Raw genomic sequence first — 23828 nt, forward strand, 5'->3', positions numbered from 1 at the left:
ATTACAAGCCTCATAAACTCCATTTATATGATTTTTATGATCCATCTTGGAAGACCTCAAAATAGCCATAATAACTTGAATAACATTTGGCTTCTGAAATGTAAGAGCACGGATAGTTCAGAGCCAAGGAGATCATCCATAAGGCAGGGGGAGGATTGCCAGGAAAGATGGCAGACATCAGGGACTCCCCTGGGTCCAAGATCATTTCTTCATTTGTCACTTTAAGATGTCAGGTCGTGATCACTAAAAGGCAACGCCAGATGTAGCAGAGCAGAGAAAGTTATGTCAACCCTACGTATCCTCCTTAAAGGAGTTTTCCCACGAACGACAGTTAGGCCCTATCCATGATCAGTGGGGGTCTCAGTGCTGAGACCCCCACAATTTGCGAAAACAAGGGGTCTGTCAGACTAATGGAGCAGACCGCCACACCGTGGAGCGTGGCGTTAGGCAATTTCCCTCAGCTACATTGAGATTAATTTAGCAGAGCGGTCATGTGCAGCCATCTGCTCCATTAGTCTGCCGGACAACGAGGGGTCCGACGGAGTGACTCCTCGTTTTCGTGATCTTTAGGGGTTTCAGCACTGAGACCTCGACTGATCAGCAAGTTGGGCCCTATCTCATGGGTAGGGCCTAACTTCTGCTTGTGGGAAAACCCTTTTAGGGGGAGGGGGGGCACAAACAAAGCTGTTCTGTTACACATTCATCTCTACCATCACCCCTCTACCCTGCAATGATCCCTACTGTAAGTGTAAAGTTCTAATACTAATTCAAGTGTCTTTATCATTGCTTTTTCTCTCCTACTGCTGTAACCACATATCAGAATTCACTGTTCTGACGTTCTGCCTTTTCTGTCTTTCTCTGCACACAGCTGCTTGCTTACCTGTGTCTGGGCTGGTCTTGTAAAGCAGGGGGGAGGGGCAGGAGGCAGACATAACTGCAGAGTGCAGACAGCAGAAGCTATTCATGAGAAGAATCCGACCATAGTCAGAAGATTTATGGCCGTATCCAGGGACAACCAAAATTGTAAGGATCAGGACTGATAGAGACAGGATGGAATTATCTGTGAAATGCTGTATTTTTGTTAATAGTGAATTAGAGAATTTGTTACTTTATTATCCTAAGTATATTTAGGGAATCTTATTTTCGTGGCAATACCCCTTTAAGGTTCAACATAAAGCAATTGGTGCCTCCCCCATCCCACCTCATATTGTTTCCCCCTCATATTGTGGCCCCCCGGTCTCCCCCTCATACTGTGGCCTTTCATCGCCCCCTCAAATTGCTTTCATACAGCTTTCCCAGCCTCAGAACGCCCCATTTATTGTAAATGTTGGTCCAGGGACATCATTGACCAAATCTCATGAAGTCAATCACAGGGAGGTGTTCAGAGGCGGGGAGAGATTGACTTCAGTGTTGAAATCTCATCCTCCTTGAATTTATACAACAAATTAACATCTCTCTTACAAGGTTGATTTTTTTGGGTGATGCCCCACACTGGACCATGAAAGAAACGATCTAGAAGCTGTTCATCTGCCTAACAACATACTGGTAATAGTTTACTACTGACTCACTTCTGAAGATAGGTTCTAGTAACGTCTTTAGTTTGTTAAAATGTATAATTTACAGGAGTTGTCACATAAAAACTACCTATCCCCAATTTAGAATAGAGAGAAGGTTCCTTATACCCCTGTGTGAATGGATTAGTGATCATGCAGGTTTAGCTAATGCACCATTTATCTCTATGGGACAGCAAGAGACATGTAAGCGCACTACAGAGATACTATGGGGGTCATTTACTAAGGTTCCGATTCGCACATTTTCGTCAGGTTTCCCGTATTTTTCCGATTTGCTCCGGTTTTCCCTGAATTGTCCTGGGTTTTTGGCGCACGCGATCGGATTCTGGCGCTTTGGCGCCGGCAAGCATACGACGGAAATCGGGGGACGTGGCTGTTGGAAAACCCGACGGATTTGGAAAAACCGTGAAATTTTTTTTACAAAAATGTGTCGCTTGACATGTGCTTACCTGCACCAGGAATAGGATAGTGAACTCCGGAGAACTCCAGCGGACTTCAGTGCAGCAGCGACACCTGGTGGATATCGGGCGCACTACCTTAGTGAATGGCCGGAAGACCCGAATCCTCGATGGAGAACGCGCCACTGGATCGCGACAGGACCGGGTAAGTAAATCTGCCCCTATATGTCCTATAAAAACAATGGAGCAACAGTTCTTCTGCACCACTGTCAGTCCTTTCCAATGGGGGTTCATATACTTTGTACCTCCCATCAGGACTCTCCCCTCATCCACCTTCTTATAGGCTCCATGTAAAAAACACTGAAAATGCAAAAGAAAGCGAGTGTTGTTTATGGAGGGATGTGCAGACTCAGAGCAGGTGGCATTTTGATGGGTTATACAAGACAAACACTCATAAAAAGTCACATTCCCTTATTCTAAACAATTGATAATAATGTATCTGCTAACATGGAGCTCACATATGGAAGAGTATGGTGAGACATCCCCATCAGATATAGCTGCCTCCAGTAGGAAACCCCCCCAACTACATGCAAAGCTATTTGGGCAATACATTGTTCACCGCATTGGGCGCTACATTGTTCATCGCATTGGGCGCTACATTGTTCATCGCATTGGGCGCTACAATGTTCATCGCATTGGGCGCTACAATGTTCATCGTATTGGGCGCTACATTTTTCATCACATTGGGCGCTACATTGTTCGCCACATTACGCTACATTGTTCGTCACATTGGGCGCTACATTGTTCGTCACATTGGGCGCTACATTGTTCATTGCATTGGGCGCTACATTGTTCGCCACATTGGGCGCTACATTGTTCGTCACATTGGGCGCTACATTGTTCGTCACATTGGGCGCTACATTGGTCATCACATTGGGGTCTACATTGGTCATCACATTGGGGTCAACATTGGTCATCACATTGGGGTCAACATTGGTCATCACATTGGGCGCTACATTGGTCATCACATTGGGCGCTATATTGGTCATCACATTGGGCGCTACATTGTTCATCACATTGGGGGCCTGTATTTGCACAAGGCTCTTGTTGGTTATGAGCCGAGTTTTTAATATGAATAATTGAATAAAGAGATTTTTTTAATGTTCCTTTTTACAGGCAGCTATTTATTTGGCTGTTAGTTTTTGAGATTTATTAATTTTTGCTTTGGAACACAACCATGCTTCTATAGGACTCTAGTCCTTTGAGACGTTTTTCTTTTCAAACATTCATACCACCTTGATGCCAAATTATAGTGTTAATGAATGGAGGAGTCAGAACTATTGTGACCCCATATAATAGTATTTTCAGTCATCTATTCTCCTGTGACATCACTTTAGAATGTAGTGATATGTCCCCCTGAGATACACTGTATCTATGATCTACATTACATTACTATAATCTACAGCACCATGATTTTATCTGACGACACTATAATCTGATGTTATCTTATCTCCTGTGATATCACTATGGAATCCAGTCGTCACTTGTGAAGTAACTATAATTTACAGTGCCCTTAGTTTCTGTGATATCACTATAATCTACAGCGCCATGATTTTATCTGACAACACTATAGTCTGATGTCATCTGATCTGCTGCGATATCACTGTAAAATCCTGTCATCACTTGTGATGTAACTAAAATTTACAGTGCCCGGACTTTATGTGACATCACTATAATCGGCAGTCATCTGAGCTCTTGTGACATCACTAGAATGTACGGCCATCTAAACTCCTGTGACATCACTATAATCTACAGTCATTTGAGCTCTTTAGATGTCACTATACTCTGCAGCCATCTGAGCTCCTGTGACATCATTATAATGTGTAGTAATCTAATCTCCTGCGATATCACTATATAATCTGCACTCATTTGAGCTCTTGTCACATCACTATAATCTAATATTCTGTGACATCACTATATAATTTAATCAACTGAGTTCCTGTGACATCTCAAAGCTCTGATCTCCAGTGGAACCAACTGTTATTTAATCTCCTGTGACATCACTACATAATCTGATCACGTATGACATCATTATAATTTGCACTGCTCTGAACTTCTGTGACTTCACTATAATCTAATGTCATCTAATCTCCTGCGACATCACTGTAATCTGCAGCCATTTAATCTCCTGTGTTATCTCTAGAATGTAAAGTAATGTCCTGTGACACCAGTGTAATTTTTTTTCACCTGAACTTCTGTAACATCACTATAATCTGAATAAATTTCAGTTCTTGTGATATCTTGATAATTTACAGTGTTATAATCTCCTGTAACATCACTATAATCTGAATAAATTTCAGCCCCTGTGACCCGTGTGAGCAGCATAGGCCTTGGCCCGCATGCTATCCTTGATTAGTCCTGTCTGGACAGTTCAGAAAACTCCATGTAATGTGTTTATCAATGGCAGGCTGAAGTAATCCAGCTTTCCCAAGTTCTTTGTTATTTCAGCAAAACCAAGTGTTTGGTTCATAATACACAAAATCAAGTGGTAGATTTTCTTTAACACTATCAGGGAGAAGGTGTTTCATATGGGACTTATTTTTACTTGAATTGGAAACACAGTGATGTCACTGAAGTCTAAAGTGATGGCATAGAAATACCTCTCCTCCATTTCTCCTTTTACCCCCAAAATAACCATAACCAGTTTTTTGGGATTTATTATTGGAGATATTTCCTCAGTTGTGATATGTACAGTAAAATACCCCCATTCCAAGTCATGATGGTGAACGTCGGGGTACATCATTTGTCATGTGGTGATGCATGCACCAACCTAAGTGCCCAGGGTCCAATATAGCCACCACAGGTTTAGTGGTTGTTGTGGATTTGTCATAGCATAGGGTTTTTATTGCAACTTTTCATTGCTCACAAGTTGCACAGGACTATTCCCGCCACTTCACTATACTGCTGCTACTACAACAGCACTACTGCTACTACTACAACACCGTTCAAAGCCACATTCATGACTTGCGACTTTGTAAAAAAGTGATTACTTCTGCCTCTCAGGGATAACCCAGTGATTACATCATTCTCTGGTGCAGTGCATAACTAATTTAAGAGAAAAAGCACAGAGTCTTCACAGAGTCTGACAGAGCTTCATTATCATCATTCTATAATTGTTTTTCAGCAAAACCACTCAGCTCAGAGATTAAACAAGATATGTGCCTGCATCAGTGTAGCTACTGCATTCTCAAGGTATTTTTGGTTCATATTGCATGAAATCAAATGGAAGATTTCCTTTAAAGGAGTGATTTTACAGTAGATGAACTTGGAAAGTATTCTACCTTCTAATATCACCTCCTAATACTGGCAGTACTGTCTGTACAGATCATTTGACATTGAGCAGCACTCTAACATGAACACACAGTGATCTTTTATGTTTATGTATTTATGATCAGCAGTGTCCACCTATCTACATCTGTTTTAAAGTGACAAAACTTTGACAAAAAAGAACTGTGGTAAAAAGCATTGCAGAGATCTATTTTCAGTGACACACTGCCCTCTGGTGGCAGAACATCAAATTACAGCCTAGGGAAAATAATAACAATAGAAGCAAATAGCAATAAAGTGTTTTGGTTTTTTTTTAAACTAAGAATGTGAATTTTTTTTATAGCCTTCTATGATATTTCAGAACAGTCTAAACAGTCTAATTACTTTGCAACTTCCTTTTTATTTCCTTTCCAAGTCAAGTTTACTCAAACATGATGACAATTCTAGTTAAATTAGTAAAAACAAACAACCTTAAAAATATACAATGCAAGTGCTAAATTGAGAAAAAAAAAAAGCAAAGATTTGTAAGTAACCAGATAACTTTTGACTTTCATAAGTTTCTCTGATCTAATTGCCTATACAACCGCTGACATGACATATCAATTAACCAAATGCACAAGAGAATCATGGGTCATTCTGAAATGAAGCAGCGCCATCTGTTCAATAATGTTGCTATCAAACTTCTAAACTCTCTCCATTAACTTCTGGCTGCAGGATGAAAAATAAGGAAAAGGAAAAAGAAACTGCTGCGGCCGATTAAACAGGAAACAGCGTTGGCTGCCAAAATGATGATTTACAGCAAATTAAAAGGATATTCCATTTTCAGGATATTAATCTTATTTGTTCTATAATCAAAGATGGGACTTTGATCCTGAAAGTAAATTAGAAGAGTCAGATTGAAAGGGAACCTTTCATAAGGTTTGGACATTTAAACTAATGCCAGGTTGTAATTACTGAACATCCCAATTTGTTTTTAGTTTTTGAACATGAAATAACATTTTTAAAATCTGGCATCTTGCTGAAAAAGCTACCCCCCCCCCCTCCTTTCCCCACAGTCATATTCCTCACGTTTCCGAGTCAATGTGTAATGCTGCTGAATACTCCTCTTCACTCCCTCCTTGACCCCTCCCTTCTTGACACGACTGCACAGTCTACTCTTTGTATCGGGCAAGTGCTGTGAGCTGTGGAGTCTTAATTGTGGAAAGCTGTGAATGTGCAGTGAGGCTGCAGTAAAGACTTTACTGCTCACTGTGCATGTCTGATGCAAGGAGAATGATCATGCAAACTCGAGATTTCGAGGACTACTATGTGGCAGGGGTGCACCAACCACGAGTTGAGTTGAGCCTTTTGCCTCAGGCAGCTTCACCTGCAGCAAGATGGGGGACAGCATGAGGGGTGCAGTCACCTGCTACAAAGCAGGACCTGACGTTTAAAAAAAAGTCTTTCTTCACACCTGATGTCAGCGTGGGTGTGAGGCACTGCACGGAGAACCTTGGATACATTACTATTGGAAGAGGCAGAGAGGTTAAGTTCGCCCCTGTGTTATGGACATTTAAAAAAAAAAAGAGGTTTAGTAATTAAGAAGAATTACCTGTCATTAGGTTTAAAGTGGTACAGTGGGCTAAAATAATTATAGACAATAATAACAATAGCTGATTAATATCTGATTTGTCAGGGTCTGACTCTTGGCACCATAAACTTACTGTCAGTAGTACAATTATGGTACAATAGCTAACAAGTAAAAAACAGACATCAGGATTTAGCAGCACAGACCAGCGGGTTCTGTAATCTACCCCATAAAGTACAATCTGTTCTTACTTTTCGCCATGGTTACTTTTTTCTTTGACTGCCGCAGCTCCTCAGGCAAACTTTCCACAGATTCTGCCGTGTCACCCATGTGATGTTCTGTTCGAGCATTAAAGGTGAAATACAAAGTACCAGCTTCAACCTGCTGCACCTGATTGAAAAACACAGATGTGTCTGAATGTATAATATATAGCTGTGAACTGACCCTGTGTTATCAGAGCCTTGGAATTGCTCTCATTCCCATAATAAAAACAAATCTGCTGAATTGTAAGGGTATGTTGTGGAGTATATAGTTATGTTGCTTTGGCTATAAAAAATAAAGGGTTGTACCAAGCCGGGGTGTAACTACAGTGATAGCACTCATAGCAGCTGCCATGGGGCCCACAGTGGCAGGGGGCCCCGGGATCCGACCTGATACTAAAGAATGGAGGATGTGCACCATTATGTACATATTTTCCTGCACATTGTACAGTGCACATCTTCCACGGTACACAGCATGAATCGGCAGCTCAGATAAGAAATGTCGGTGGAGATGGAGAGGACAGCAGAAGGACAGGACTAGGGATCTCTCACCTCTAACTCATGCCATGTACTTCCCCCATGTGGTCAGTAGCTTTTGGATATGTGAATGTGTGAGTATAACATGAGTATAAAAATTTGTATATTTTCTGAGCAGGTAGGGTGCCCCATTCAGAAGTATGCAATGGGGCCATGCCTTTCCTAGTTATGCCCCTGGTACCAAGATAAAGTGTACTTCCCTATTCACTAGTAGGGTAATACAATCTGATCAGTTGTAGTACGAGTGGTGGGACCCCACCAATCACGAGAAAATGGGTCCCATTCTTACTGATTGATTGATCTACATGATGTGCCTGGGCCCAGCTGCTTCATTTGATACTATGGGAGTGTTAGAAAATGCAGAGCACAGTACTCTGCCACCCTCAGACAGGAAACGGGAGTGCTGTACAAACCCGAGAGTTTCTCTTGTTAAATCAATGGTCTTTACTGATATGATGAGTCTTTCACATAGAGAGTGAAGTCCTCCTTGTATCTGTAATCTGCTTTAGCTATGAGGTCAGGGTCCTCAAACCCACCCTGACCGCTCCCTGCCACTGAGTGAACAAGACAAAAACATTTTCTAAAAACAAATGATTTCTTACCTCATCTGAGCTCATGCTATTTGGTGGCAACTTATACACAAGGTTGTTAAAAGGATTAGGGTGAGGCCCTCCTTGTAAGGGTAAGGTCACTTCTGAGGAGCCAGGGTTCAGGAGAGGGTTACAGGAAGCCCATCGGATCATACGCATATAAGATGCGTTAGACAGCATTGTAACAGAAGGCACCTAAGGGGTAAGAAAATACATCAGATACAATGTACCAAGTTAGATAGTCAATGTTGTATCTAGAAGTGATCATAACTCCACCCCCCATGGATTAAACCACACCTACTTTCCCCTAGATTAGCTATTATGAAATATAAGGTCATCAGAAGCCAAAAAGATGGCACAAGCCCACAAAAGCACTTATCACCGTCCTCATAATCAAAGATATTATAGGGGTCATTTATCTTACAATTTGCTCCCTTTTTTCCCAGCTTTTTGGCACATTTGATATATTATCTCCTAAATGTGCGACTTTTAGACTTGCTGAGCAAAGTTAGCTGCAAAATCATTTTCCAGGTGGCACCTGATATATCTTTAAAACACAGATGTGGATGTCTGAAATAGAAGACTTTTTAGAGGAGTTTGAAACTTTTGTGCAACATTTTAATAAAAAGTCTCAAAAACCCAATAAACTCAGCTGCCTGATATATCAACCTCTGACATAAATCAAAAAAGTCCAAAACCTAGAAAAGGCCCGCACATATGTCCCAACTAGAGATAAATGACCCCCCAATGGGTCCCAAAAGAATGGACCACTTCTCCAATATATCTTTATCAAAGTCTATGTCCACCATTGTCTTTCAGACAAAAAGCCTTTGTGTTGATTGTTGAACTTTATTAACCATTCACGCTCCTGGTTTGCTTCTCACAGCAGCAGTGAGTATAAAATGCCTACATTTCCACTGCTGGGATGGTTAATAAAAATCCAACAACACAGTAGTCTTACTTTAATAAAATGTATAATTCTGGCAAGCGGGAGGCTCACTGTGGATGGATTATCCAACTTAATATTTAACTGAAAATAATCTATAAAATCTGTACGCAAAGTGCTCCCCCTAGTGATGGCATCAGACAGACAAGTGTAGCAGAAATACATGCTTCATAACATATGTGTCCTTTAAAAATAGACTCCTACACCAAGGCCCTGGTGTCCTATGGGGACCTGAAAGCAGTTGTGCATCATTGAAGAAGACCAGTACACAGCTGAGGAGTGCGGATATATCACTACCCGTATGGACTCCTAAGACTTGGCCTTGTCTGCAGCGACTAGAATTCATATCTTTCTCATTATATATTGTACCAAGACAGGGGAAACATATATCATTTTTAAATTTAAGTGAAAATTACATTTTCTTCATTTTTATATTTGTAATTTAATCAAATATATTTTACTAAATAATTATATACTTGAAACCATTGGACTCTACTGTGTATAACAATGGCAAACATGTACTTTGTTTAAATGTAATCACTTAATCAATTTTTGACCATTGACTGCAGATAGTATTACGTAGAAGTCCTGAAACTGTATAATCAAACATACCCTTGTGTGTGTTGTTAGTAGCAGCAGGACTGTGGCTGGTTTCAGAGCGCTCCGATGCACTGGTGTGTGGATCTCTTCACTGTAGTGCTGAACAGGCTCTTCCCTCTGAGTAACTTCTCTAGTAATTTAACATGAACTGCTACAGCAGTGACTTACATCAGAAGGGAGGAGATGTGCTGTGAGATCTCGCACACCAGTGCACCGGAGTGCTCCAAGTCCAGATACAATCCTGGAATATTAATGAATTTTTCACAGTCCTGCTGCTTCCAAGACACATAAAGATACAGTTATACAGATCTCCATGAATGCTGCCCAACACTGTCTGCAGCGTTGTATGGTCTACATTGCTGGTCAGCTCTCTTTAACCCTATCAATACTGAAAAACAAAGGTCCCCGTATTTATTTGTGTGTCTCCTGCAAATAGCTGGTGTATGGCTCACTTTAAGTGCTACATTTACAGCTGTTTAAGCCTTTCAACTTTCTATAACTTTGCGAGGAATGTACCGTTACAGTACCAGCCCAATCTTTTAACGTGTAAAGAACCAGATAATAAAAACGTACTCATAAAATAGGGGATGTATGTATACACGGTCTGCATTGAGTTAAAAAATCAGGCCACTTTCTCCTCCATTGTGAGTGCCATATGAGCTCCGTTATCATAAGAATATGCTTATTTCACAATGCAGACTATAAGATTCCTACTGAGGTCTGAACAGTCGCATATTTAATTCCCATTGTTATTTAGACAGATGGCATTTATTACACATCCAGAACCCACTTCAATTGCAAAGGGAGAATTATGTATTGGACAAGTCCTTATGCTGAACACATAGCAGGGGTGCGGTGAGTGTCGCCACAAATGGTGGTAAAGCAGCGGTAATGCTCATTATAGGTAATATTCATGTATTATGTTAACGTTTCCTCCCTGAAATGAATATGCCAGCGTGTCTCATCTAGTGGGATTTATGTCATACATTTCTGCCTTCCCCATCAGACGTTATGCACACAGAACAATACAGACAGGGCGGCCGCTCTGTCACCACAAAATTAACCTAAAAAATAACACAGTCCTGCGTAGCGGAGGCCGTACAGAGGAGGAGGAGGGTGGACGGCTCTCCGGCTTCTAAACAGGGGGAATTATTCCATACTGCATGACTGGAAACGCTCATTACCAGACGGAGAAACCTACAGAGCGTCAGATCTTCCCTTCTCATCGCTTTGTAATTTCCACAGTGGATACCAAACACTGTCATCGGGATAATAAACCAGAGGGGACTGTCATTTCTAAATCAATATGGCAGCATTTATAAAGCCTTACCTTCTCTACTCTACTATTTCTCGGTTTTTGTCATTTCTAATACTAAACATAGGGAAGCAGCAAGAAAATGATGTGGGATTCTCAAGCAGACTAAATGGGGGTTTCCAATTAAATTATTTTTATGAAATATCCTTAAAATCAGATAATGGAATCAGAAGCCCATCTCGGTTTTCTGTATAGTGGCCAGTGCTGGGAACTGCAGCTGAGTTCCTATTTAGCTGGATACAGACAAGCCACCAGCTAATAATTTACTCAAGGGTTGTCCTAAGTTTAGGATCTATAACAATGTGATCGGTGAGGGTAAGACTGTTGGGACCTCTATGAGAACGTAAGCCCCACAATCTAGAGAACAGGGGGATCCCAATCTCATTAATTAATGGAGCGACAGAATGAGCATGTACCCGGCAGCTCCATTTACTTGCTATGTGAGTGCCAGCAAAAACGGGGCACAGCGCTATGGTATCTCCCGCGATCTCATGGAATAGAACAAAGAAGCAGGGAGCATGCTCATCCTGCCACTCCATTCATTCCCCGGATAGCAGATTCTTTTAATGAATGGGGGTCCCAGCAGTCAGATCCTCACCGACCACCATGTGGATATGGATAACAGAAAGGTGTCTGACCAAGGACTCCCTAAGTGATTTGGAGACTTGTTAATTACCTTTGTGAATTGAGTGGTACTGCACATGGTACTGACCATTTCATTTACTCCTATAGGGATACCTAAGCACTTTACTCAGCTATCCCCAACAGTCTTATATAAAATAATGGAACTGTTGTTATGCAAGTGCACTACTGCTCCTGTAACACAGGGCACTTGTAGTCTGTACCTGATGGGAGTCCTGAAGTGCAGGCCTCTACACGTGGATGAGGCCACAACAGGCATATATCCCAGTACACTCGATTTCATAAATCTGCCACATAGGCTATAAAATTGATGCTTGTAGCCACCACTAGAGGGAGCTTATTATGTAACAGTTCACTTTGCATGTTCTTTTAAACTGCTTGCACAGGTATTTAAGACGTGCCAGGGCCATATTTGTGTCATACTGGTGAAAACAGATTTTGTGCACGGCTGCACTATTCTTAGGGTGATGTCACACATGCCTTTTTTAGGCCGTTTTTGGTCTTTTTTTTAGTTTTTTTACGATCTGAAAACGCACCTTCGGGCCGAGGACCTCCCTCGCCGAGGACCTCCCTCGCGTTAAGAACGGACGCCTAGCAGTACCTGTGACCGCGGCCTTAACATGCAAAGTCGGACAGAAATGTGTTGCAAGCCCCATGTTAAAGGTGCACCAAAGAAATAAAGTGATGAACTCTGTCGGAGCAGTGCAGGGGGCGCCAGGTTCACGAAGAACAAGGCCAGAAATCCTGATTCTGGTGTCCTCTGCACTATACACAGGAAAACTGCACATAGTACACACTGCACTGTTCTTAGTAAAATTTCCCCTATATATTGTACATTAAAGTCAATAGGTAAATATGTACGGTAGGTTGTGAGGCCACCCTAGAGGTGGTTAAGTTGGACTGTTCATATCCAGCTCCATCCAGAAAATTTGGACTCTTAATACCAAAACTAATAGGCCAAAATCCAGTCTTATAGATTTCCTTGGATGAATTCCTCATCAGATCCTAATGCATTACAACAATAGAAGAGAAGTTGGAAGACAAAAAGATAAAATGTACGGTAATATAAAATATTCCTAAAAAATAGAGGCTCTGACTTCCTCCACGGCGTGACTCATCTGGAGCGGTATATAAATATATAACGCACAGGTGCCTTCTCAGGAGTGGGCTGAATCAGCGGCATTGCCAGGACGGGCCCATGTGTTATGTGATCGCTTGGCTGCTAATTATGAGTCATATTACATTCAGTTCTATATGTCTCTTGTAAGGTAACTGCAAGACATACACCACCCACAGATTATCTAGCAATTGTATAGTATTATGCAAACATCGACCCCTTGGAGTAATGCTGTACTGGTTAAACTGAAAAAATATGATTTTTATGTTATCCACAAACCTTATAATGTCAAAGGCAAAACGGGGTCTGAATAGTCACAAATTCAATCATCACTTTAATAGTCTACAAGGGGCTATCAACAATGTGCCCCCCAACAATAAGTTGATCTCAGGGTACCCCATTGGTGAGACCACGTTCACATGTTGAACTTGTTCATTATCAAACATTTGGAAGATATTTTAACAAGACAAAATACATGTTGCTGCTTACCAAATGTGGAGGAGTTGCACCTGATACGCTGGCAGTGCATACCCAGAAGCATGAATGCGTTAACATGTGCATTTTTAAATGCATTACAACAGTTAGAGGAGGTTTGCCTGAATGCAAAGCTGTTAACATTGCATTTACACATGCGTTTTGTAAAACACAATGTTAACAGCTATGTAAATTAGGAAAATCTCTTCTCTATTGTTGTGTATGTACTCTAAGTGTGAATGTACACTAAGGGCGGTTCGTTTGGTTGCGTTTTCATTGAGTTTTAAAATGCATTAGAACAGCTGAGAAGAGGTGATTTGCCTAATTACACTATTGTCAACATGTACAAAAAAAAAGGGCATGCATTTTTAACGGATCGCTTAAAAACGGCCCAAAAACGCCACGTGTGCCGCCGGCCTAAAGGAGTTTGCCCATCAAAGAAAGTTCTCAAATTTTAACCCCCTAGTAATTTTGTATTAAATAAAGATACATTGCTCAATTTTATTGCCGTTTTAGTTCCAATCACTCAGTGATGGTCAGTGTAACATTCCAGAGTCTGGGCGGGGACTCTAAGGCTGGTGCCACGCGCACCATTTTGCCTGCGTTTGAAAACGCAAACGCAGACAAAGCCGCACCCACCGGGGCGGGCACCGCTCCGATCCCATTGGCGTTTCTATGGTAACGCCTGCGATCGGGAACGAGCCGCCGGTGTTTTGCATTAAATTAGCGCAAAACACTGGTGGCTCGTTCCCGATCGCAGGTGTTTCCTGCGACTGGGAACGAGCCGGCTTTGTGGGTGCGGCTTTGTCTGCTTTCGCGTTTGCAAACGCAGACAAAGCAGTACGTGTGGCACCTGCCTTAGCAGACACTACATGATTTCTCTTTGCTATGAGATGCTGTATGCTGACAATGTGCTTAGATTATCAGGGTACAGGTTTATATACACTTTAATTTAGCTTCTGAACATTCTACTCTTATCTGACACGTAGTCATGAGAGATGATGGGATCCATGAGATGGATATAACACACTATCACACACTCTAGCTCTGCCACATCTCAGCTATAACACACACCCTTATCAGTCTGTAGCTAGTAAACTCTGCACGCTGCTGTTTGCCGGCAGGAAGTGTCTGTGCGTGAGCTGGTCTTGTAATTGAGCGGGAAGGAACTGGATACAGAGAGCATTGCAATGTGCAGATAGGAGAAGCTATTCATGAGAATAATATGCCCTGCCTGACCATAGTCAGAACATTTACAGTCGGATCCTGAGGCAACCAAAATTGTAAATACCAGGACTGATAGAGACAGGTTGTGAAATGCTGTATTTTTGCTAGAAACAGTGAATTAGAGAATGTGTTATTTTGTTATCCTATGTATATTTAAGAATCTTGTCTTTGTGGGAATACCCCTTTAATGTCCGATAGTTTGTCTCTTTCACATTTATTGTCCCCTCCCCATACATCCTGACTGCTGGGGAAAGTGATACTGTGGCGTCAAAGTGGTTGTGTTATAAGCCGCCGCTGCGTGTAATGGATTAGTCACCATGTGATATTTAGATCCACACTGCACACGATGAAACCTTTCTGGTTCAGATTATCAGCTGAGATGAAGTCTCCTTTTATCCTTTCTTTTTTTTTCTCCAACAGATCAGCGAACGACCTTTACACATTGTTCCCAACGTCAATACATATTTAGCAGTGAACATGTACGGTAAATATGTCATTTTCCAATCGAACCCAAGGCTACTAACAGTGAAGTAGTGAAGTTTAATGACCCGGCTGTGCATGAAATAAAAGCCATTCTCATGCAGCCTGAAAGGAGCCTCGACGGAAATTGTGACTAATAATTGAATCATTTCTATTTAAATATTGACTTCATTCTGCGCTTTCATCATCAGTTTATTGATTAATGAAGCTAATATAAATCTACTATACACAGCCATATCAATGCAGGTAAATTGGAGGGTATTTATGCTGCAAGAGAACTGTGTAGCCTGGTCCAACCTATAGCAAACAATGTGTCTGTTAAAGGGAACATGTCACATGGTGATACGGTGTAGATGAAGGAGGAGCTGAGCAGATTGTACATCGTGTCCAGTCTGCAGGAAACATGTCATAGAGCAGGAGGAGCTGAGCAGATTGTACATAGTGTTCTGTTCGCAAATTGTAGAGCAAGAGGAGACTGTGTATATTGTCCTGTCTGTTGACAGCATGTTATAGAGCAGGAGGAGATGTACAGATTATACATAGTGTACTGTCTACAAGAAACTTGATATAGAGAAGGAGGAGCTAAGTAGATTGTACATAGTGTCCTGTCTGCAGGAAAGATGATATAGAACAGGAAGAGCCATGCATTCGATATATATATAAGAAAAATTGGCAGCACTATAACATTCAAAAACTTGTGTACCTGCTGTGGTCACTTGAATTACACTATTTTTTGAATCTTGGAGTGCTATTTTTGTGAAAGTTTTAAAGGACACAATATAGAGAATCTGCTTGGTTCAAAACATGATGCCATGATGGGACATTGTATAATCTGCTCACCTCCTTCTGCTCTATAACATGCAGCCTCCATAAAGGGCACTTCTTACAAGCTACACAGCTACTCCTGTTCTACAACATGCTGTGCAAAGTTTATGGCGCAGAAGCAATTAAATAATGGCAATTTCTTCCACACTCCAAGAACTATTTTTGTGCACACTGTATTCCTGCCCCATGCAGTGTATTTTCTAAAAATCAGTAAACATTTGTTTGCAAGTTTTTACAAACCTTCATATGACACAACCAAAATGAAGGAACAGCAGTGTGAATTTAGCCTTATCTGAAAAATCCAATACTGCTGTTAGGGGGAGATTTATCAGAAATATGTGAAAGCAGAACTGTTCAAGTTGCCCATGGCAACCAATCAGAGCTCAGCTTTAATTTCATAAACAGTTGTAGGAAAATGAGCTCTGATTGGTTGCTATGGACAACTAGAAAGTTGTACTCTCAGACATTTCTGATAAATCTCCCCTTACATAGTGTATGTCCTTGAATAACTTCTTAGGGTGGTGGCACACGTGGCGTTTTGAACCGGTTTCATTTATATAATTGGAAAACGGACAAAAACGGTCAAAAATGGATGTGTTTTCAAAAACGCATGCGTTTTTTTACGGACTGCTTAAAAATGGTCTAAAAACGGGTTCAAAACGCCACGTGTGCCACCACCCTTAAAATTCCCCCCTCCCTTGTGGCCACCCCGTTAGCTAAAATCCTTTACTGTAATTTCCCCAGCTCTGCTATACACAGTGAGAAGTGGAGAGGAGCCACGTCTCCACTCCATCACTGTGCATGCGCAGCTTCAGCTCTCCACTAGCAGAGCTGGGGAAACTAATGAGCAAATGCAGCTCAGCTCGGCGTGCTGGGGGGTGTCAGCCGGCCTCCTTATGAATAAGGCCGACTCCCCTGACACAAGATACGAGAATCCAACCTCTTATTTAGTAAGAGGTCGGATCGGTTTAAATCTACTTACCACACATACATTTTTTTTAAAACTGGCTGGAGGGAAAGGGGCTGAGGAGAGGATTATGGCGGGGCACATTTGTTGGGGGTCATTTTCTGGGTGGCAGGTCCTCTTTAATTTTATAAACAGATGTGGGAAAATGAAAGCTGAGTTCTGATTGGTTGCCAAGAGGGAACTAGAACAGTTTTACCTCAGACACTTCTAAAAATCTCCCCCATCAATGTGAATATTAATACGGGTCATTACGTTTAAATGTAAACCTGATGACAGAATCCCTTTAATGGGCTCAGGTAAACCAAAACTGCTCCAACTAAAAATAAAATCAGTGTTGAGAATAAAATATCTAAAAAGCCATATTCATAGGTGAATCTTACTTTATATGAGGACATAGTGATAGCTCTTATGTATGTTATTCCCACATCCCACACCAGGAACAAATTAAATATTAAACTCTGCCCTCATCTGTCTCAGGTTTCTTGCAAATGCCTTAAACAGTTCCTTCATTATTTATCACGGATCATCACTCAGTCTGGCTTTTTTTTTTTAAATTGCTATAAATAATACTTGTAGATAATAAACTTCCAAGTTTTATGCGTAGAGCAGGATTACTGTGGTAAGAAGCACCAGGATTAGGCCTCATTCAGAAGGGTGTCTGGGGATGCCGCATATACGTCCTCATTGATAGCAATGGCGGGCCGGCAATCTTCCCGCGCCTTACACCGGGAAAAGATCGAGAATGCGCCCGCGTGCGCCGCCGTTTTCTATGGAGGGGGGAGGGGTCACCACCTCCTCCTCTCCAGCACATGGCGGTATGCCCGTGTTTGAATCTAAACTTACCAGACTGGCATGTCAGGGTGTGTTCACACATTCAGGTTAACAAAACACATATGTTAACATTGCGTTTACGATGCGTTTTGTAAAAGCAAGTGTTGACAATAATGTAATTAGGCGAATCACCTCTCCTCCGCTGTTGTAATGCGTTTCAAAATACAATGAAACCGCAACAAAAAGGCAAACATGTGAACATGCCCTTCGGATGCAACCACACAGTTTTTAATGCCCAAACCAGGAATGGAGTAAAAGAAAGGGTGGCGGTACACGTGGCGCCTTGAACCTGTTTTTGCGCATTCATGGCTCTCATCATTCACATCTAAAGTAGTTCACACAACAGCCAAGTAATCTTTTTTTTGGAAACTTTATGTAAAGTCGTAAATTAACCTTTAAAAAAAAAGTTCCCCCTCCTGCCCAAATCGATCCATTATCATCTTCCCCATGTTTCCACTCGTGGCAGTCATGCAGGACATATACATTGTCCACATCATTCAGGAAGATTCATGGGGCCATTCAATAATTTAGATGACATTTCTAGCCCAGAAAGAAACCTTACAAATTAATAGGCTGACAGATGTCTAATGAGATCGCAGCAGTTCACCAAAATAGCTCTTATGTTTCCAGAATACATCTCCTATATAATGAATATTTATATAGGTGACACTGCCTTCAGCGTGTCAGTGCTGTTTTGTGTAAGCACGTTATTTTAACTCCTTAATCACAATATCCAGAGAAGAAAGATTCTCATAAGGGGACAGGAGTACCACCCAATAATGTTCTCAAGTGACAGATTCTGAAGATTGTTGTTAGACGCTGTCGGCTGCTAAGCAACTACAATGCAAAACACATAGTGCTGGTTCCCATTTGCAAGCAATTAGGTGTAAAGGCAAATGTGATTAGGTGTACATACTCCTAGTTGCTTTTCAATTGATTTTCAAAACAAAATTCAAATGCTATTCAAGTCTATGCATTAGCCTAAGTTCACAATTACTTTTTGCCCTCAATTGTAATAATACATTTGGGACGAGGAGCGGACATTGGTGATAAGTAGTCATTTGCTGGTGCCGATGTTCAGGGCATACAAGGATAGTTACATCAATAGGGCACACCCACAATAAATGTTCAGCAGAGGCTAGAGATGGAGGCCATACAATGGCATCCGTCCCCCTTAGTCTCTAATGGCCTTGTATACTCCAGAAGGAAGGAAGGAGGATGAAAATGTGCACGCTGCTACACTTTTTCATCCAAAAAGTGGTGGATGCAAAGTATAGGCCAAAATGAAGCCTCATTTTCAATGGACCTTTTCAGTGTGTAGATTCGGAAGCTTTCATGGCAAACAGGCTGAACTTGTCCAAAATACAAGGGGGGAGATTCATCAAATGCCGAAACCCCTGTGTATAAGCCCTGCCTCGTCGGGCTGGATATATCAAGAGGCATAGGCCAGAGCAAAACTATGTCAGATCAGACCTGGAGTAGTTTTGTGTAAAAACCAGCAAAGCTCCATCGCCCGCCACGCCCCTCTACGCCCATCCACGTCCACTTCTATTGCACTGTGCAAGAATTTGCAAATATTCCACTGCTTCTACGCCAGAAAAATGTCAAAGAAGCAGTGATAAATTTCCCCCAAGGTATGTATATAAACTTATGGTGACTGGATAAATAGATGGTCTTTTTTAATACCCAGGGAAAGTTATTTGTATATCCTTTCCTTGAGATTAAAAATAAGATATACAGAGCTATGTATGTTGAAAAGATAGCACCTACTTAAGGAGGTTGGCCACTAATATAAAACTTTGACAGGGTAAGTAATAGGGTTATTCATATTATACCTACCCTTATACAGTTTCTGTGTAGTCATGTGACCCCCAGGTAGCAGGACCTCTTGTGAGGCTTACTCTGTGTTCCTGACATAAAGTAATAAGAGTAAGACAATGTGAAGACATCCCCACATTGGAATGAATCTCGGACAACTTCTTGGTATCATAAAGCAGATTTGTATGTCGCTGGAGAATCCCTTTAAATTAAGAGTTAACCCCTATCTATACTGGCAGATAATTGCTAATCAGTGGGGGTCTCAGTGATAGAACTCACGGATCATGATAACAGGGGTCTGGAGATGAAGAGAGCATGTGCTGGCTGCTCTATTCATCTCTATGGTGCTGATGAAGATTGGCGAGCGCCCATAATCGAGACTCCCACGATCAGCAAGTTAGCCCCTAAACCTTGGCGGTGAATGATCCAGGATAAAGCTTACAATCACTGGGCCCTTTTCTCTATGTGAGTAATTAGGCAGTAAAAGATTGGTTTCCACAGTCCTCGGAGTGTTCCTTGGGTCACATGGTGTCTCACTGGAGACACTGCACTCAACATCAGTTAAAGAATCCCCATGGCCCGTATGTATTATGCCCTCCGCCACAGACACATCCAGTTCCCATGGGGGGAGGGTGCTCTTTGTTACAAAACCAAAAGGAAAAAAAAAAATAATGTCTTTAGTTTCTGGGTGCCATTTTGTCACTTGTTTCTCATTTCCCGGGATTCCTCTGCAGCCTCCTGCTCCTTTGGCTCAGCAGGAATGGATTTAGCTGCCACCTCTAAGGGTTACAATACAGCCGCGTTCAGACTCTAGTTCCAGCAGCGACAGAATAGTAGGAGAAAGTCAATAGTGCCAGATAAATAAAGAAGAAGGGGTAAGATCTGGCAGAGGCTAAGGAAACATAAAGGTGGGTTCAGCAGGGGATTCATAGGAAACTAAATTTAAAGGGACAGCTCAGCTAAGGTGACATCTCTGGAAGGGCCAAGGAACACCAGACAGGGACAGTATGCATACAGGATACTCTGTTCTGGAAAGTCTGGAATCATAAATCCTGATTATTAAGAATGAGGGGATCAGACACATTGGGGCTTATTTACTAAGGGTCGCTCTGCTCACTTTCATTGGACTGTTCGCGGTTTTCGGGAGTGCTGGGATTATGTCACACGTAATCGGATTGCGTCGCAGCAGCGCTGGTTTTCATGCGTCAAAAATTGGAGGTGTGCCATCGGACGATCCGACTGATTGGGACTGAGCGTGGGATTTAACTTTCAAATTGTGTCGCAAGACCACGCACTTACATGCAGCAGGAAGAAGAAGGTGAACTCCGGCGGACCTGAGCGGGGAAGCGACACATGCACTCGCTGGACCCGAACTAAAGAAGACTGGGTGCCCTTCCCAGCATGCCTATTTTAGTTAAAGGGGCTTCCGTCAGCTCCACACAGATTAATGGAGCAGAATGGCAGTTCATAGTGATGGTATTTAATATTCCATGTCGTGTACTGGGAAAAAAATTCCAGTGCAGTGAAAATGGTGAAAAAACGCGTTTGCAACGGTTTTTTTTTAGAATGGATTTTACGGCTTTCACTGTGCGCCCAAATGACATGTCTACTTTATTCTTTGGGTCGGTACGATTATGGGGATGCCAAATTTGTAAAGGTTTTATAATGTACAAATGTTTTTATTTTTTATTTTGCCATCTTCTGGTGCTAATAACTTTTTCATACTTCATTGTTTGGGTGGTGTCATTTTTTGCGACTTTTGGTAATGTTTTCAATGCTAACACTTTTAGGAGTGTACAACCTTTTGATCACTTTTTTTACTTGTTTTTTTTTAAAATGGCAAAAAAGTACCATTTTCGACTTTGGGCGCTATTTTCTGTTACAGAGTTAAACACACTGTAAAACTATACATTTTAATAGATCTGGCATTTTCGGACGCGTAATATCTAATGTGTTTGTGATTTTTACTGTTTATTTATATCAGTTCTAGGGAAAAGGGGGGTGATTTGAATTTTTAGGTTTTTTTATTATACATTTTTTAAAACTTTTTTATTTTTACTATTTTTCAGACTCCTGAGGGTACTTTAACCCTAGGTTGTCAGATTGTTCCTATCATATACTGCCATACTACAGTATGGCAGTATATGGGGATTTTCCTCCTCATTCATTATAATGTACTTTGCGCGCACAGTAATGAAAGGGTTAAAACGAGCCAGCCTCGGGTCTTATCGGGAGACCCGAGGCTGTCATGGAAATGGATCGCCTTTCCCCGATGATGTCACGGGGAGCGATGATCCTCGCATGGCCACCGCCATCTTTTAGAAGCCGTTGGCAGCTTTGCCAGTGGCGAACGGCGGGGTAACACCGATCGCACTGATCGCGGGCTATAGAGAGGGTTCAGCCCATCAGTCAGTAATGGTGTAGGATGGCATTTCTTTGGAGGGCCATATAGCCCTCCATTTGCTCGCCAGAGGTAGCCTGACTTCATAGGTACCGAGATGAGATCTTCAGACCCCTTGTGAGACCACATGATGGTGCGGTTGGCCCTGGGCTCCTCCTAATGCAGGGCAATGCTAGACCCGATGTGGCTGGAGTGTGTCAGTATTTCCTACAAGATGTAGGCATTGAATCTATGGACCGGGTCAGTTGTTCCACAAGCCTGAATCCCATTGAGCACATCTGGGACATCATGTCTCGCTCATTCCACCAACGTCACGTTGCACAACAGACTGTCCAGGAGTTGGCGGATGCTTTAGTCCAGCTCTGAGAAGACATCCGTCAGATCCCTTCATAAGGAGTATGCCGAGGTGTTGTAGGAATGTAATACAGGCACGTGGAGGCCACACACAATACCTCATTTTCACTTGTTTTAAGGTCGTTATAAGAACTGAGGCTGTATGGTTTCTAAAGGTCTATTACAAAGAGAGCATGTGTAAAATCCCCATATAATACCATACTGTAGTATGGTAGGATCAATCAGTCAACCCAGTGTTAAAGCACCCTAGGCAGTCTGAAAAATAGTAAAAAAAAGAAAAAAAAAAAAGAAAAAGAAAATAAAAAACCCTAAATTTGAATCACCCCCCTTTCCCTGGAAAGGATATGGGTATGCCAGTGTCCCAAAATGTCCGATCTATTAAAAAATAATAATGGTTATTCCTGGAGTTGAATCCCGTAACCGAATGCCATTGTGCAACATATAAAAAAAAAGAATAAAAATGATCAAAATGTAGTACAGTCCCCAAAATTGTAGCAAACGACAGCTCATCCCTCACACAGCTCTGTATACCGAAGTATAAAAAAAGTTACTAGCACCAGAAGATGTTGAAATGATGACATTTTATTTTTGTCCAGAAGGTTTTAAATTTTTTTAAATGTATTAAAACACAATAAAACATAACCTATATAATTTAGTATCCCCGTTATTGTACCGACCCAATGAATAAAGTAGACATGTCATTTGGGGTGCACAGTGAAAGCTATAAAAACCGAGCCCACAAGAAATGGCACAAATGCCTTTTTTCACCAATATCACTGCATTTGGATTTTTTTCCCCCACTTGGAATTAAACAACATGGAATATTAAATACTGGCACTATGAAGTACAATTTGTTGTACAGAAAACAAGCCCCTTTTTACATGGAAAAATAAAAAAAGTTATAGATTTTTGACAAATTGCAACCCAAAACCCAAAAAGGGTCTAGTTGTTAAGGGGTTAAAGGGATAAAATAAGAAGAAAGCAGCCACGTTTTCTAAAGCAGACAATAATAATAATTCTTTATTTATATAGCGCCTACAGATTACACAGCGCTGCACAGAGTTTACCAGTATGTTTTGGACTGTGGGAGGAAACCAGAGGTCCCAGAGGAAACCCACGCAAACGCGGAGAGAACATACAAACTCTTCACAGATGTTGACCTGGGTGGGACTTGAACCCAGGATCCGAGCGCTGCATGGCTGTAGTGCTACCCACTGAGCTACCATCCTGATATCTATACTTTGTGCATACAGCTCCTATGCAGATCTGAAGCATATGTTTCCATTTTACTAGGCTACCAACAAACTGATGATTTTATAGATATAATCTTAACTTCTGTATTTGGCTTCCTGCCATCATGTATTTCCATGGCTGGAAAGAAGTAAAAGGTTATTGGAAGTGTATGTGACTGCAGGAAAAATTAGGATTGTAACCATAGAGACACATAGTTCTACAAAGGAGCTATAAACACAAAACGGCAGGAGATACTACATTTTTTATTTTAGACACAACTGGTTATGAAGGTAAATGTAGCATTTTGAATAGATATAAAATAAAAAAATGCACAGTAAAAATGTTATC

The 23828-nt window shown here is 41.5% G+C and overlaps 1 protein-coding gene across 4 annotated transcripts in view; it reads right to left on the reverse strand.

Annotated features, from left to right (window-relative positions):
• NPHP4 (nephrocystin 4) overlaps positions 1-23828 on the reverse strand; it is a 175953-nt gene that overhangs the window by 92515 nt on the left and 59610 nt on the right. For all 4 annotated transcript variants that reach the window (XM_072156210.1, XM_072156209.1, XM_072156212.1 and 1 more), the window contains exons 10-11: positions 8263-8445; positions 7115-7253 (exon numbers count right to left, since the gene is read on the reverse strand). In XM_072156210.1, the coding sequence (XP_072012311.1) occupies positions 7115-7253; positions 8263-8445 (322 nt within the window). The remainder of the gene's footprint in view (positions 1-7114; positions 7254-8262; positions 8446-23828) is intronic.

The sequence above is a fragment of the Engystomops pustulosus genome, chromosome 6, assembly GCF_040894005.1.
Source record: "Engystomops pustulosus chromosome 6, aEngPut4.maternal, whole genome shotgun sequence".
Lineage (NCBI taxonomy): Eukaryota > Metazoa > Chordata > Amphibia > Anura > Leptodactylidae > Engystomops > Engystomops pustulosus.